Source organism: Heliangelus exortis, chromosome 2 (assembly GCF_036169615.1).
Source record: "Heliangelus exortis chromosome 2, bHelExo1.hap1, whole genome shotgun sequence".
NCBI lineage: Eukaryota > Metazoa > Chordata > Aves > Apodiformes > Trochilidae > Heliangelus > Heliangelus exortis.
The window spans coordinates 18889716-18905583 of NC_092423.1; the positions used below are offsets into that span (position 1 = coordinate 18889716).

At 41.9% G+C, this 15868-nt stretch overlaps 1 protein-coding gene across 5 annotated transcripts in view; it reads right to left on the bottom strand.

The window, feature by feature from the left end:
• The window catches only part of SPAG6 (sperm associated antigen 6), a 35320-nt gene extending 20182 nt beyond the window's left edge, over positions 1-15138 (bottom strand). For 3 of the 5 annotated variants that reach the window (XM_071735060.1, XM_071735059.1, XM_071735057.1), the window contains exons 1-4: positions 15015-15138; positions 14799-14894; positions 5263-5429; positions 1872-2055 (exon numbers count right to left, since the gene is read on the bottom strand). In XM_071735060.1, the coding sequence (XP_071591161.1) occupies positions 1872-2055; positions 5263-5429; positions 14799-14894; positions 15015-15039 (472 nt within the window). In that variant the 5' untranslated portion in view covers positions 15040-15138. Of the gene's footprint in view, positions 1-1871; positions 2056-5262; positions 5640-14798; positions 14895-15014 lie in introns of all 5 variants that reach the window. The other 2 variants (XM_071735062.1, XM_071735058.1) reach the window with 2 other exon arrangements.
• Positions 15139-15868: the final 730 nt, after the last annotated feature.

Here is a 15868-nt window from a genome sequence, read left to right on the forward strand (position 1 = left end):
TTCAGTAATCATTTTAAAGACTTCCTGTGACTGTGATTTAGAGGAAGGGAAATCCCCCAAACTGGCCATAGCTGGGCAAAGGAAGAACAATTTTTTTTCAGGTTGGATTGTTGTTTTGTTGTTTGCTTTTTTTAACTGATTACACCTAGTGCTCTGTCTATGCCATGATGCTTGCAGCTTGGTAGCACTTGTAATTTCAACCTTATTTCTGAAAATGTTCTTATTGCTTGCGTAAATTGACATGAGACATGCACTCATTAAATATATATGAATATAACAACTCATATAAATAATAATATACAATATTTATATATAGATAATAATAATAAATAACTCATGACCATGGAATAAAAGTAGGTACAAGGAGTTTGCTGTCTTTGATACCCCAATATCACCTCTGTCTTTGCAGAAAATGCCATCACAGAGTGAACTGGACCAGCCCAGAGATCAGGGAGCATTCATGCAGTGAATAGCATGAGGGGCAATTGAGGTGAGTCAATATTGATCTACTGACACAACAAAACTACAGAAATGTTTATGTTGATTAACACAGACACACACACTACACACATTTATACAAAGGAACACTTTCAAATGACACTTAAACAAATATCTTTCAGAGGGAAGCAACCCTTATTTTGCACCAAGGGTGGGATTCAGACCTGGTGGCCAAAAGATAAAGGATCTTTAGCACACAGAGGTCCCCCAAGAATTAATTTGTTCATTAGAAAAAGAAATCTGTTGGGAAGGTGCTGACAACTTTGGAGTCTGTTCCAGTAAGTAAACCTCCTCTGTAAGCTGAAAGGGAAAAGCCCCCATACATTCCACAGCCCAACGCTCTCTACTGATTACAAATTAAAGAAAATAACTTTCAATGTGAGCCTATGTGTATTACAGAGCCAAAATGAAGCATAAATGCATGAGTTAATGTTATAATCCTAGAATACATTTATCTTTAAACAATATGAATGCAAGCCACTTCTCCCACCCTTTCCAGCCAGCAGTTTCTTCAGTTCTTCAATTCATAGCTCTAAACTTTTACTTGAACTATATAAATAACTGGTAAAAGAATTATCAGCCATGTGGATCAGCTTTTAAATAGGAACATGACACAGCCAGTGAGTTATACAACTGCTTGTGAGACAGCACTTAACTGCTCAATATCGGATTTCTAGGATCTATTCCTGACTCAGAGAAGAGTATGGTCTACTGGCAAATGATAAAATGAATCTGGCAAATTTATCCTGCAGGCACTGCTGTAAACTGAATGAAACTTGGTTCTGTCTGGGCTTCTCTGTTTTACTATGTATATAAAATAAAAACTAAGGTCAAGCAAAAGAAAGTTTGTTCCACAGTAACAGTTACACAATGCATAAAGATGCTGAAACGTCTTCCTGAAGGAGAATAAAGAAGTTTCCTTCCCTGGCCAGAAGTCCAATGCATCTGGGGCTGCCCAGGGAAGTGGTGGACTCTCCGTCCCTGGAGATATTTAAAAAGAGACTGGATGTGGCACTCAGTGCCATGGTCTGGTAACTGCAGCGGTGGGTCAAGGGTTGGACTTGATGATCTCTGAGGTCCCTTCCAACCCAGCCAATTCTATGATTCTATGATTCCATGATCTCCTCATAGAGCACCTCTCATAACCAGGCTGCTGGTTCTCCAGCCATTTTCCCACAAGTGCCATTTTCCCACAAAAAGCATGGCATTGTCAGGTTGTCACCGCTATAGTAGCTCTTTATTCCAAATTTAAAATTGTATAAAAGTAGTGAATAAAAAGCATCTTATTCTATTTATGAACATTATAATAACACAATTTATTATAACTCTCACATAACATTAAGCTGAAAGATAACACAAGTGAAACCTGTTACCTGAATTGTGTCGGGCAATATACCCAAGTGCCCATGATGCAGCTTCTTTGACTCCAGGGTCAAAATCTTCCAAGCAAATCACAAGCATTTCCAGTGCTCCACACTGAACTATTGCCTGAGCTAGCTGTGGAGAATGTTTACCAACTGCTCTTAGCACAAATGCAGCTGCTTTCTTGTAGAAACGCTACATAAACCAGAAAGAAAATAAATAAATAAATAAGCTTTTATTAACATTATGTAGTTCAAAGAATTACAAAGTACAGACATACACAAATTAGGTTTTTTTTTTACTAGCAGCAGTATCTCATACAGATAGAAATCAGGACCACCAGACATCACAGAGCAAACCTTAAGGTCCTTCTTTGAGACAGCTCATGATCTAAAATTTTCAGTGAGTATATAAACAAACAGAAAAAATGAGAGGGCTAAAGGATATGGGGAAAAGATAATAGTCTAAATAAGTCTGTTTGTTTAAATGAGCATCAAATGATAAGAGCTGCAAAAACAATAGCTCTTCAGATATTTAACCAGATTACACAGGTTATGCAGGGCAAGCTCCTAAAATAATTCTACCCATCTGTGGCACTTGCAGGGTTCTACAATTTCTAATGTATATACCCTCTGAACATCCCCATGAGAAAACATATTTTAACATTTACATACAAGAACCAGAGAACTGGGTCCAACAAAAGAGTTTAGGATCTTCATCCTGACATGCCTAAATACTGCCTAAGCCCCCCACTAAAATCCTGAAAACCCATCCCACCAACACCCTTGTTTTTTGACCAGGCATCCTGCATTTTTACTCCTGCACATCTTTAGGAAGGAGCCCACTTCACACAGAACTAAGCAACTTGGCACCTCTGTCCTAAGTCCAAGCAAAACGCAGGCACTTTTCTCAGTCCTACCCATCACACTCAGTGCAGGACCAAATGCATGTTTTGAACATATATATAAACATATGATGCTGCAGACATACATGTAAACTGCAGTGGTGGTTGTGGTTTCTTCTAAAAGCAGTTAGTCTTTCCCCCCGTAGTCACATTTCAATCTCTTCCTCTGGTTTCATAACTATCACTGAGGTGCAAAAGCTGAAGATTAAATTTCTTCCCCTGCTTTACAGTCCCAAAATGCAGAGTCCAGTTACAGCACTGTGACCAGAGACAACCATGTTGTGAGAAAGACACATCCTCTCTCTTGTGAAGCCTCTGAGCAGCAACGAATGTGAGATTCATTGGGACAAAAGTAACCTACTGCCATGTCCGCAGGCCCAGAGGATGCTCTCCAGGCTGGCAGCTGACACAGCATCCCTAAGGACAAGCTCTAGAGTAGTCCCTCCCTGTCTGCCAGCTGCCTTTAATCTCATTCCAAGATGCTTGATTCTCCCTGCTCTGCACAGGGAGCCTGTGAACTTTACAGTGCTAGATTCTACCGCCAAGGTACGCAAAACTTAAACAAAATAAAGCCCACATCCCTTTTGGATCAAGTCCAGAGAAACCAAGAACCACGTGAGTGCTTTGGCACATCCTATAAGGTGTCCAAACACCTTCAGAATTCTAATCTAAAGCACTAAGGTACAGGAACAGAGGTGTATCTGGAATGGCTCCACAGGAAGTAAATGCACCCAGGCCCACTCCCTGGCCCTGAAGCAAAGTGACACAGCCTACATACCATGTGCATCCACCTAAACTTCTCTTTCCTCAGATCAGAAAGGTTAAGTTTTGCTGAACTTAATGAAGCCAGAGTTGTTTACACCAGCCTCTGTCTGTGCAAATATGGGTATGTTATTTCTGTTAAGTAATTATGCTCCTGGCGAAGAAAAACACTTCTTTGTTTTTATTATTCAAAACACATTTATTTACAAACAAACCATGCTCAAAGGCACTGCCAGAACACTCTGTAAAGCTGTATTTTGACTCGGTTTAATTGACAAAACATTGATCTGGATTATGACCCTGTAACTGTTCTCCCTAAATCAGTAGAATCGGTATTTATTATGTGCTAAAAGAATCTGCTTCTTAAATACACGTTGATACATCAAGAGGGAGTGGAATGGAAGTGTATCTGGGTTGGGTCTTTTTTGCCTATGGGAAGTAACAAACAGCACACATTGCTAAACTCTGCATGAACTGGATAATGAGTTTCCTTCCCTTGCCCTCAGTCACCACGGCATAGTAGGCTTTCCATGACCTCACACTAATCTTGCTGCTGCCCCAAGTGATTCTGAATTACAGCCATCTCTATGTAAAGACAGCACAGGCAGTAACATGGAAGAGATAAATCAGGGTACTCAAGCTCATTTAGTGAGGGCTTTGAGCTGTAGCAGAAGGCTAGTTTCCAAAACAGAGGATAAAGAGGGTTTTTTCACTTCTTCCCTTCAAAATAAAATAACTGAAATGGTTATAAACTCTTTAACTAAAACCTTAACTTTCTATACACCAGTATCCTGATATCAAGGTTTTCCTTTAGTTTTTTGGTGGTGGTGGTTTTGTTCAGGTGGTTGGTTTTTTAGATTAATTGTATAAGAAATAACCTACATGCACTAAAAATACATAATGAATACTCACAGTCACGGTTTCCTCAAAAGACCGAAAATGAAAATTTTTCCAACTTATACTACCATTGAAATACTATTTCTCCTAAATCTAATAAATCAAAACTGCAACCTAAGTATAGCTGTGATATCAATGCATTTATCTCTCAGCTGTCATTTTCCAGTTATTAGGAAACTTATTTGAAGGTCTTTCTCTTATTATAGGTTAGGACACTGGGAAATCATAAGTGGAATATAGGCAAAATCTGAAGAAAAATAGAAACAAGGGAGAAAAAGAAATGACCAGATTTATTTGCATTGCAATTGTGACTACACGTTTGGTTTTGAAAAACATGAAGATGAAAACCTTTCACTGTACTTTCCTGTGGCACTGGTTTGATATTTCTCATGCTACAGGTTTCCAAAAGGCTATGTTCGGAGATATTAAGTATTTTGTTACAGAAGTTCAGTTTCTTGTAGGTATTTTACAAATGTTTGGTATTATTGACAAATCCTAGTCAATTATCACTACAGCTTTCAAATGGTCTCATTTTTAAAGAGGGACTTTTTATAAAGCATCATTCAATATTTTAAAAACATAATAGTGCTATGACTGTATTTCCTATAATGCACTGTAAGGTAAGATGATATCTTAAACTCAAGCTTATTTGAAGTCAAACTTAAGCACACAATACACACCAATCTCTCACAGGTTCAAACAGATATGCTGTCTCTTTACTTCAGTACATTTATTGCTACATTAGAATAACAGCAGACAGCTGATACAGAAAGATTTCCCTTTCCCTGTGCAACAGTTAAAAAAAAAATATATTACTTAAGAAAACAATGATGCCTTACATTCTGTTCAGACAATGAATACATGAGCTGTGGAAGAATGTCTTCCTTCACAACTGCCTCTGCCAGGTCATCATTATAGTTGGCAAGTCTCCCAAGAGCCAAAGCAGCAGTATGTTGAACAGTTGGGACACTATCCAGCAAAAGAGGTCTCAGCAAAGATATTACACCTGAGTTACATCAGGAAGAGAAAAGCACATTTGGTGAGCAGAAATTTTTGAAACATTTGCCTCAATGCATAAAAATCTATTAAATTACTCTTCCAGGTAATAATGACTTGTAGGAAATCCAGGTGTTCCACTGAAATGAAGTCAGCACATGGATAGCACTGCTGATGCACAGCAATGTTCCTCCCCACTTTTCATAGGTACAAAATACTTCTGAAATATAAAAAAAAAGTCACATGTAAAAATAAGCTATATTCAAACATTTATAAAATACATGTTTTAAAGTACATACAAGAAAAACAGTATATTCAAACACGTATGCAAAAGTTATGTGTTAGAGTATGCAGAGGAAATTCCATCTGGAGGTGAGCTGACTGTCCTGGTGAGCTGACATTGGGATGTCACCTGTTCAGCATGCCAGCCAAAGCTCTACACTGAATTACAGCAAGTTACATTTCATCTATTATAAGCAACAATTGATTTACCCATACTACACTCCAGATAGAAGAGCTGAAGATTTCTCATGTCATTATTTATGATGTGTTTTCACTGATGAGTCCACTCTGTATTAGCTAAACACGAAAGAATATGAAGGCCCATTCTCTAGAGTGGTCTCAGAATGGATGCTTGAAACTACAGGAGAGGTAAACAGCTGTGACATGAACCATTAGCAGTTACAGCCTAAAAAAATCCTTACATCTATACATATCTGGCTAAAAATAGGAAGTGGGAGGAGTAAACTTCCCATTCTTTCAATAAGAGGGAGGAGGTCACAGTGCAGTTGTGCAGGCCTCTGTGCAGGGATATGTGCCATTTAGTGTTCATCAGTGATCTGGAACAGCATGAACAGTGAGGTGAGACTTTGCTGGTGTCTCAAAGTTATTCAAGGTGGTACCAGTGAGGGAAACTGTGAGAAACCAGACACTGAATGACTGGATTACAAAATGGCAAGTGAAAGAGAACATGTATCAGGGAGCCAATCCTATCCTTGCATATTCAGTGATGGACCCCAAAACGATAATTACCACCCAGGAGAAAGACCTCAATGATACAACAGACTGCTTCATGGAGATATTAGCTCACTGCTTAGTAATAGAGAAGAAACTTTACCCACAGAAGCATACAAAGCTCTCAGGATTATTTGGAAAGGCATAGAGGCCAAAGCTGAGACCATGACTATGCTGTTGTGTAACTCTATCCTACATTTAAAACCCTCCTTTAGAGCAAAACTTCAACTGGGAGATAAATGAGATCCACATGGTTACATAAAAATCACAGTTTGTAAGGTCTGGGAAGGGAATATTACTTGTATTGTGATTGTTTGAAAGTGCTGTCCCTGTACCAGCCAGCTGCATGAATTAATACTTCTGAGCTTTATACTTCATCCAGAAAGCAATGTTCTCTGAAGATGCAGAACTGCTACAACAGAACACCAAACACAGAGCTACAGTTAGAAATCTAACAGCTGTCCATTCTTCATGCTACTTTTTGGGTTTTTTTGCTCAGAAAGATTTATCTGGGTGACTGTGGATGAAGACAAGACTTCCCTTCTCCAGAGCTCATGTGGTTAATAAGCAGAGCAAAGATCTTCTGGTGCAACAGTCCCACAACACTGCCTAATGGCAGATGACACCCAGCTATAGCACAGGCACATCATGACAAAGAAAAAACTGAGGGCCTTTGAGCAAAGTATAGTCCAAAGGGATGGAGGCTTTAACAAGTTACACCCATAGCATACTTCTGCATAGAAAGGCACTCTGGAACAAAAAAAACAAAAAAAAAAACCAAAAGTTGAGCAGCAGTGTAATCCTCACAGAGAACATTTACTTCAAATTAAAACCAAACTGCTCCCAGCAAGGAGAAAATAGCCTAATAATCCATACATGGCTTTTATACTGTGTATTTGCTATGCTGTGCTATACTGACCACTAATGAATTTGTTCTGGAAAGTCAATAAACGAGACAGAAGTTGCACTGCCATGAGAGATATCACCTCCCAGAATGTTCTTGAGGCAAAATAATGCAGGTCTCAGGGGGGCATGCAATAAAAGGAGAGAATTCAAACTAATTTGTGAAGTCTAGTAGTGCTACAGAAGCACCAAAAATGGCTCTATAAGATACATTATTTGACCATAACTATGTGGTCCTTTCCACATGTAAGACCTATGGAAATTATAGTATATCTGGGGCCTGCTCACACTTCTGTCAAAGCCACTGGGAGCAGAAACTGGCCCAAGCCAGAACTCCTCTCTGCATTTTGAATTACATTCAAATTTATTTAATATTATCTTAGAGCAGAAAACAGGTGAGAAGCTTCCAACAACTTCCATTTACCTCTACAATTCACCCAGGTGAGCAGGGCCACACAGAGTGGCAAGTATCAGAGCCTTGCTGATGAAAAGTTTAGCAGAACTCTGAAGGATTTCTGAGCAAGCTTGTGACACAAATGGGAAATTTAAATTCAAAGGCAGCAACACATAAAGTAAACTACAAAATAAGGCATTTAGACCATCGGACTAGATTTGTTTTGGTAGAGTTCCCACTAGCAACCCAGCAACAGAGTAACTAGGAATTACTGCCAAATATTCTCCCTTTTATCAAGGCACTTTTATTGACCCTGGGCAAGCAATGATTGATTCCTCTGTCTATCCTGGGTTTCACACTCAGATTTGTTTCAAAGAATGACACACTCTAGAAACTGGATCATCCTTAACACACTTCTCAAGTGGAGCTGTTGTGCACAGGCCTGATGCACTTTCTTTCTTTTAGCAAGGAAGTGCTGGCTACTGCCTATCTGGAAGAAAAAAAAAAAAAAAACAACAACCACTCAAGGCAGCAGCAGGTTCCAAGTTTCTGTAGCCCAAACAAACAGTCACTATTCTGGAGGCCGCAATCTTTATTTGGTCATTTTCTTCCTTGGAGAAGTCTACCTGGAAGTTATGGATAATCCCTCTACCCTCCTCCAGCCCCCTACCAAACCCTTGTCAAACTTGACTAGACACAAGTCAGAGAAACATTATTCTACATTTCAAATTCTGTCAATTTTCGCACTGGAAGATGACCATTCCTACCTTACTCTCCTTCCTTAAAAACAAAATTTATTTCTATTTTAAAATATAAATGAAAAGGTCATTCTGCGCTAGTGTTGTCTTTGGATACCCTTTTATCTTGAGGATGCTGTCTTTCTAAGTTATGCTTCAAATTGAATATAACATTGTCTTCTTATTTTTGTGTTGTACCTGCTACATTAAGAACATCCACTGAGCTCATATTCATCATATTCCTTTGATTTTTCAGGGCTCCTGATGTCAAATTCAGCTGATTTAACAAGGAAAAAAAAATTATTTCTGCTTCACACCAATTCCCTGACTTCAACTACCCTTTCCTAGAAGCAGCATAGCAGCAAGTTTGAAGCAGGAGACTCAAAACAAATTTCCCAGAAGAACAGTGAGAGAGTGAACTTTCACACTCACTCATCCTGATGCAGCCTCTTCCAGAGATGCGTTACATGTCTCAAGTCCACACTCCTCACGTGTGACTCACCCCTAGAAGGGCTTCCTCACTGTGATGATTCCATGCACAACACAACTACAATCCTTCAAATATCAAAGGGAACATAGATACAGTTTGGTAACGGAAACTCTAAGTGATCAAGTAATCCATACAGCAATCACCAGATGGTGTGGGACATAACACAGATTCAGTTTGACAGCAGGCCTGAAGATTTCTAAAGGATCAAGAAGCAGTAAGTTTCTCCCCCTTAAAGACTGATCCGGCTGATCATTTTCCATACCCTGTTTCTGCATTAATGGAGCAGAACTTATCCTGTTCCAAAAGGGCTGAGTTTACGAAAATGACCCTCACAGGGCTGGTTAGTGGCCACCACTCAATCCTCCACAGACACACAAAAACCAGTGTGGTCACAAGGAGCTGCTTCTTCCTAATAACCACTTGCTAAGATGAGACAGAAGTTCCCAACCAATTCTGGTTTTGGAATTTCTTCTTGCCAAATCTCCTCCAAACAGGCCATGAGGCTGAGAAGAGGTGGAATCCTGTGGCAGTTGAGCTTTCAGTTGATTAAGTTAAGGAAAAAGCCAGTCCTCCAGATTCAGACACATTTACTTTCTCTTCTCTTGTATCTCTGGCACTGTCCCTAATACACAGCCTCCTTCTTCCCTTCATCAGGCACAACCACATTGTCAGGCTTCTGGGAAAGCCACTCTCCTCACTTGATCTACTACAGCTCCAAAGATAACCTTTTGCCTTTTATGCCACATTGCATACTTCTCTCCCACTTCTCCTCCCAGTAAATCTCAACAAAGCTTTTAACTCAAAATAAAAATTAACTTAAAACAAAAATTTAAAAGTGCATACTTCACAAGAGAGGGTGAGTAAACCCCAATGTTGAAACAGGCTATGTGGGGGCACTGTATTCTGTCCATGCATAACCACTTGCAAGGTCCAGATAGGGCAATAACACTGATGCTGTAAGGGAGCCAGTCTTTTTCTGCACAGCTGACTCGACAGCCATCCTGCCTACACATCCTACGCTCCCAGCAGGCTTTCTACAAAGCACAGTGGCATCAAAGCACATTTTAAAATATTATTTAAAATGGAGAACTACATCCTGAAATTCCTTCCCAGAGTCTGATTCTCCTTACACAGTGACAAGTGTCCAACTGTCACATTTGAAATAGGTGTCTTTCAAATTTGTACACTACAAAGTTGAGAAAAGCACGGGCAAAAAGTCTCGGTGTAATTGAGTGGGGGAAACAAATTTGAACAGACTTTTCTCAAAAATAAAGACACCTAAAACCACTCCAAAGATCTGGAAACACAGCTTTTAAAACCTGTCACCAGCGGAATATACCTAGAGAGAACCAAAACTCCTGACATCATCCTTTATCTGCACAAAACCAGACCATGAAGTAGGAGAAAATCTGCCATGCCACATGGGTTTGTGATGGAGCCCTAATCTGATGCTGACAAGCCCTGTGGCCAGGCTATAGCCTCTTGCCAACATGGATTGTGATACAAAAGAAGATGCCAAAAGGTAACAGAGGGAGAGGACTTGGTTCTGGGGGCAAGCACAGTTCATATGCTGGATTACAGGGATGCAAAAACTCAGAAGCAGCTTGACACTGGGCAGAATTTGAAAGGAGACAGAAGGCAGGGACCTGGGTTTGTGGTGGGTGGTTGTGGGCTGATGAAGTGGGAGGACTGGAAAAGGTCTTCTTGTATGTTGGCATTTTGTAACTTGGGTTTCGGAACCCTGCAGACTGGCCAGCAAGTAAAAAAGGGGCAGAAGCTGAAGTTATCTGCTTAGATGATAAAAATATCCCAGCAGCAATGAGAAGGAAACCCAGGTGTGACCAGGGTCCCAGCACACAGAATCCCATCCCATGGCAAGAGATAGGCTACTAGACCAAATAGCTTCAAATTTCTTTTTCCATGTGGCAGACTCAGCTTTCCCTATGACTTCCACAATCATTATACTTGAGAATGTGATCAGCCCCAAGAAAGGGGTTAAAGAGCTGATCTTGTAGTATCTTCAAAGGCAAAGGCTAAGTTGAAAAACTAAACTGCTTCCTAACCTCAGTGACATCTTTAATAACTAATAAATTGAAGGCAATGATCTCATCACAAGCTCTAAAGTAAAATAAATAAATAAAAATGTAAATCATACTATGAGAGAATTCAAAAAAGAATATCCAGAACTAATTCAAGTCTTACTCTGATACATTTATGAGTGAATTGTAAATGCCTAATAAAATAAAATAAAATAAAATCCCTATCAAAACACTTTTTCAAAGGCAGTATTTATTTACAGAGTGTACTTCACAAGCCAGATGAAGAAAGAATAATTAGGCCCTCAGTGATATCCACTCTCAGAAACATACTGGAACCAGTTCTGATTTTCTCCTAAATTTTCTAAAAGACAGAAAGCTGCCTAAATCTCAGTGCAAGAAAGAGAGCTCAAGATTCCATTATAATGGAAAATAGTCTGTTTCTAGGGTTTTAAATTTTGGAAGGATGACGTGGTGTGGAGCTCAGTAATGCATTTCAGTACCAGATTTCATGACCTGTAACTGCCAAAACAATAGATTTCTTTTTAAAGATTTTGTTCAAAACCGTTACTATCAAAGTAGCTTCTCCCATTAGTCAGCAGCACTCCAGGAAAAAATATTTTATAAATTAACTGTCTGTCATTGTTCCAAGTTTATCTATAGTAAACAGAAAAAGTTTAGGAGTTTTGGAGGAGATTTTTCTTCCAAGTAGCCATTAATTAAACATTCAAATGATAAATCCTGCAATTACTGTTCATGGTAGCATTTAATCATAAGGAACAACCTTATCAAAGCCAACCACAGAGTTGGAAAACACACAGGAATGAGTTCTGACAAAGGAATTTCTCTGACTATTCCTTGCACTTCCCTACCACCTGCTTCCAAACACTAAACCCCCCAGGACATTCCTGACCACGAAAGACCCAGCACTGTGTAAATGTGCCAAAGTCCAGAGCCAGATTCCTGTTCCTTAGTTACAGGAACTTTCAGGATTTCTGCTCAGTGGTAAAGGCAGCTCCAGAGATACAGAAGCCTCAGAAGAGATGCCCTGGGAAAACGTGGGTTTCCTGTTGGCCCTCTCTGACCTTTCCAGCTTGTCAGTTCCAACCAGTTTTCCTTACAGATCGTACATAGGAATCTCCACAATAATGGTACCTTAAAGTTTATCAGCAGCCAATCCAGTATAAGAAACACCTGCCTCTGATCCTGGCTGTTTGCTCCCCTCTGTGCTGTTATCTGCCATCTCCCAATTTGTGACACCAAATTAACCAAGAATTATTTTTTAATACATTTTTGTATACATTTCCACCTTTCATGATGTTAGCATGGTGTCCAGAGACACCTCCACAAACAACAAGGTTTCAAATTAGTATTTATTTTATTCTAAAAATGGGACCGAATGCTTTACTTCTTGAGCACAGATCTTCCACTACTGCCAGACTGAATTTTTGGTATTGCACAAATATAAATGTAGGCAAATAATTAAAGAACATGCTACCGTACATTTTAAGGGCTCGGTTTTGTTCAAGTTCAAGACACTGTCATCTTCCCTTCTGCTTCAGGCAGGAAAGACTAAACCCTGACAACCTTTGCTATTCTACCAAAGAACACTGCAAGGTGCCCCTGACTCCTAAAGCTAATGGAAAATGACAGTGGGCAATGACTTTCCACATCTTCTTGAAGCTGTCATCTCCCTAAGGGACTGCTAACTTTCTTTACCAGAACAAGAAATTAGCCCCCAACCCTTCTTTATAAGGAGTAATACAGATAGACATATAGACAGATCTCTTTCTCAAATCATTGCATCAGACATCACCAGATCAAGGCCATACAAGGTATGCCAGTTATGTGCTAGACTCTGTCTCAAAATATCCATATATGTGCTTTAAAAAGGATCAAATCACATTTTATTATTAGGTGGGAAGTTTTAAGAACCACTTAAACACATTTCATTTATAGGAGGTTTTCATTCTAGCACATCCAGAAAAGGTCAGAAGAAACAGATATAATTTTATTACTATTTTAAAGGCAAACACTGGGGAAGAGGGTAACATATTTGTGGGCCACAGCCATTCACACAAATTGTAATATGAAATATTTGCAGACATTCTGTTCTTTTCTAGCATCTGAAAAACTAAAGACTATGGAAAACCAGCTCAGTACCAGAATAAGCCAAGCAAGATGACAACTTACACAAATGCACGTGTCCACTTTACTAGCCCAGAGCCCGATCCTCGTCAAATTAACCTTCAGATCAACACTGGCTGTGCACTGAAGAAAGTTTCAGGCCTTTGAACAGATAATTTCTTCTGCATAAGCAACAAATCAGTTGTGAGGTAAAGCTACCAGATAGATTACATAAAATAATTATTTTAAGATGTAAAATGGAATTAAAGTTAGCTTGGCATATCGTTTGCTTTCTTAAAATAGAAATTTTCTGTATTTTTAAAAACACTGAGCTGTAAGAAGCCTGCCTATATGGGATTTCTCTCTCTCTAAGCAGCTAAAAACAGAACTGTAAATTAACAGAAACTTCTTCTTCCAAATAAGACAAATTATTTCTATAGCCAAAACATCCCTTTGGTAAACAGGGATCATTTATATAAACTAAAGCAGTGGCATTAACTCACAGAAAGATTTAAAATGAAAATAAAAATAATAAAAATCAAGAGGCACAGCATGGCCATACAAAAGGCCTGGTGTCAATCTATCACTCCCATAACCAAAGCAAATGCTTCTTTAAAAATAATTTTAAGTGCTACATTTTCAATAAATGTAATGACCAGTTTTAAGTACAACAGAAAAGTAAAAGTATTTACATGATTGGTTTTAATTTTTTATTCCACTGTATCTCAGAAAAGACTGACAGCTTTACTAGATTTGGGAAGCAAGTATTAAAAACAAAATAATGACAAACAAAAATATAATCAATTCACTAATACCATATGGTAAACCAACTACCAATTTATAGCACTTTTTCAACCGTCTTTCAGGTATTCAATTACTAAGCACTTATTTTTTCCTCCTAGAAGCTCAGGAACTCTGGCCAAGTGGAGTGGCTCTGCCAGATGCCAGCAGCACAACAGCTGCTAAAAGTGCTCCCACAGCTCCTGTTTCTAAAAATGCTCAATTTGGTTCACGACATCCCATGACAGCAATATAACAAAAGCGAATCCCTCCTAAACTGAGCAAATCTGTTGGTGAAAAGCACTGAAGAATTTAGGTACAACTTGTAAAGCTGGTATAAAAACAGTTACTTCTAAAGTAGGTTTTCCTTGGCAAGCCAGCTCTGGCTTCACCGGGAATTCCGTTTTCTGTACTTTACATAAAGCTGTATTGGAAGCTACTTATATGGAAGTAAACGAAGAAGTGAGTTAAACAGAGAAATTTCCCTGAAATAAAAGTAAGTTACGAGATCACAGCCACAGACATCTACCCCACAACAAACACAGGAACAACCCCGCAGACAGCCAGGGGAACCCGCGCAGGCAGCAGACGAGCGTCGTGAACTTTCCCCCCGGGCCGCAGAGGACTCGGCAGGCGCGTCCTGGCACGGCGGGACCGGGCCAAGCTCTACGAGGAAAGAAATCCTTGGCACACCAAGCGAACAAACCTTCGGGGGTGAGACGGAACCGAGCGGCGCCCTGGCAGCCCCGCTCCGAGCGGCGGCCCGGCCCAGCACCCCGCTCCGCCCTCCCCGCCGCCGGGCCCCAAGCGCAGCGGCGCCGGGGCGCGGAAGTCCCCGCGGCCGCGCACCGCCTGGTCCCGCCGGATCTCGCGTGGCGGAAGAGTGTCCAGTGCATACCTGCGCTTTGGAGGGTCTCGATGTTCTGCGGCCGGGCGGCGAACTCGGCCACCGCCTGCACGAACTGCGCCCGGGCTCGTTGGTACTGCTCGAAAACTGCGGGCGGCAGGGCCAGAGCACCGAGTTAGCGCAGGGGCACCGGGCTAGCGGCGGCCCCACCAGCCCCGGCCCCCGGGCTCCGGATCCCGACCCCTAACCTCGGCCACCCCGGCCTACCTTGCAGAACCTGCCTCTGGCTCATGTCGGCGGCGCGGCAGGCTGCGCGCCCGCGCAGGGCCGTACTGTGTACCCGTCGCCTTGGCAACCGGGCGGAAGCGGAGCCTCGGGGGGGGCGGGGCCGCAGCAACACCGCCCGTGACGCCAGGATGCCCTCCTGCCGCGGGCTGTCCCGCACCGCTCCGCGCCCCACTCCGCGGCCCACGGCCCCACACCCCCGCGGGGCCCGGCCCTGTGCGCCGGCGAGGGACCGCGCCCGGGTGGCCGTGTGCGCACAAGAATGCTAAACGTACACCCATCGGTACAGGTCTGGGCATAGGCACCTACGGAGATGCGCGGGGGCGTACGGACCTATAGGTCTGCGGAGAGAGGGCTTCGCGCCTCTATACCACCACTGTACCACAACTCCGGCGTATGTATCTGTGGGTGTATATGAACACGTAGTTACATACAGGGACGTATATAGGCAGCTGCATGTGCTCATCTCAATACAGGGCGCTCTTGTCCCCGGGAGTGACGGGCAGGACCCGCGGGACGGTGCCGGGCTCACAGCAGGGACTGGCTTGGGCCAGAGCCCTGACTTGTGCCTGCGTCCGCCGCTGCCGTCCCTCCCTCCGCGCCGGAGTCGAGAGCTTGCCCGACCCCGCTGACTTTTGACTGGGGACTGCGCCGCCGGGACTGCCGCGGCAGCGCAGCGAAGGCAGCCGCTCCTCGGGCGCCCAGGGCTGCGCGGGGCGAGGCGCGGTGCTCCACGGGCCGCGCTCTGCGCCGCGATCAGAGAACTGCCTCGTCTCGCTCCGCTGCTGCGCAAGTTTCCGCCTAGGGCTGGCAGGCAGGAGAGCAGTGCTCCGCCG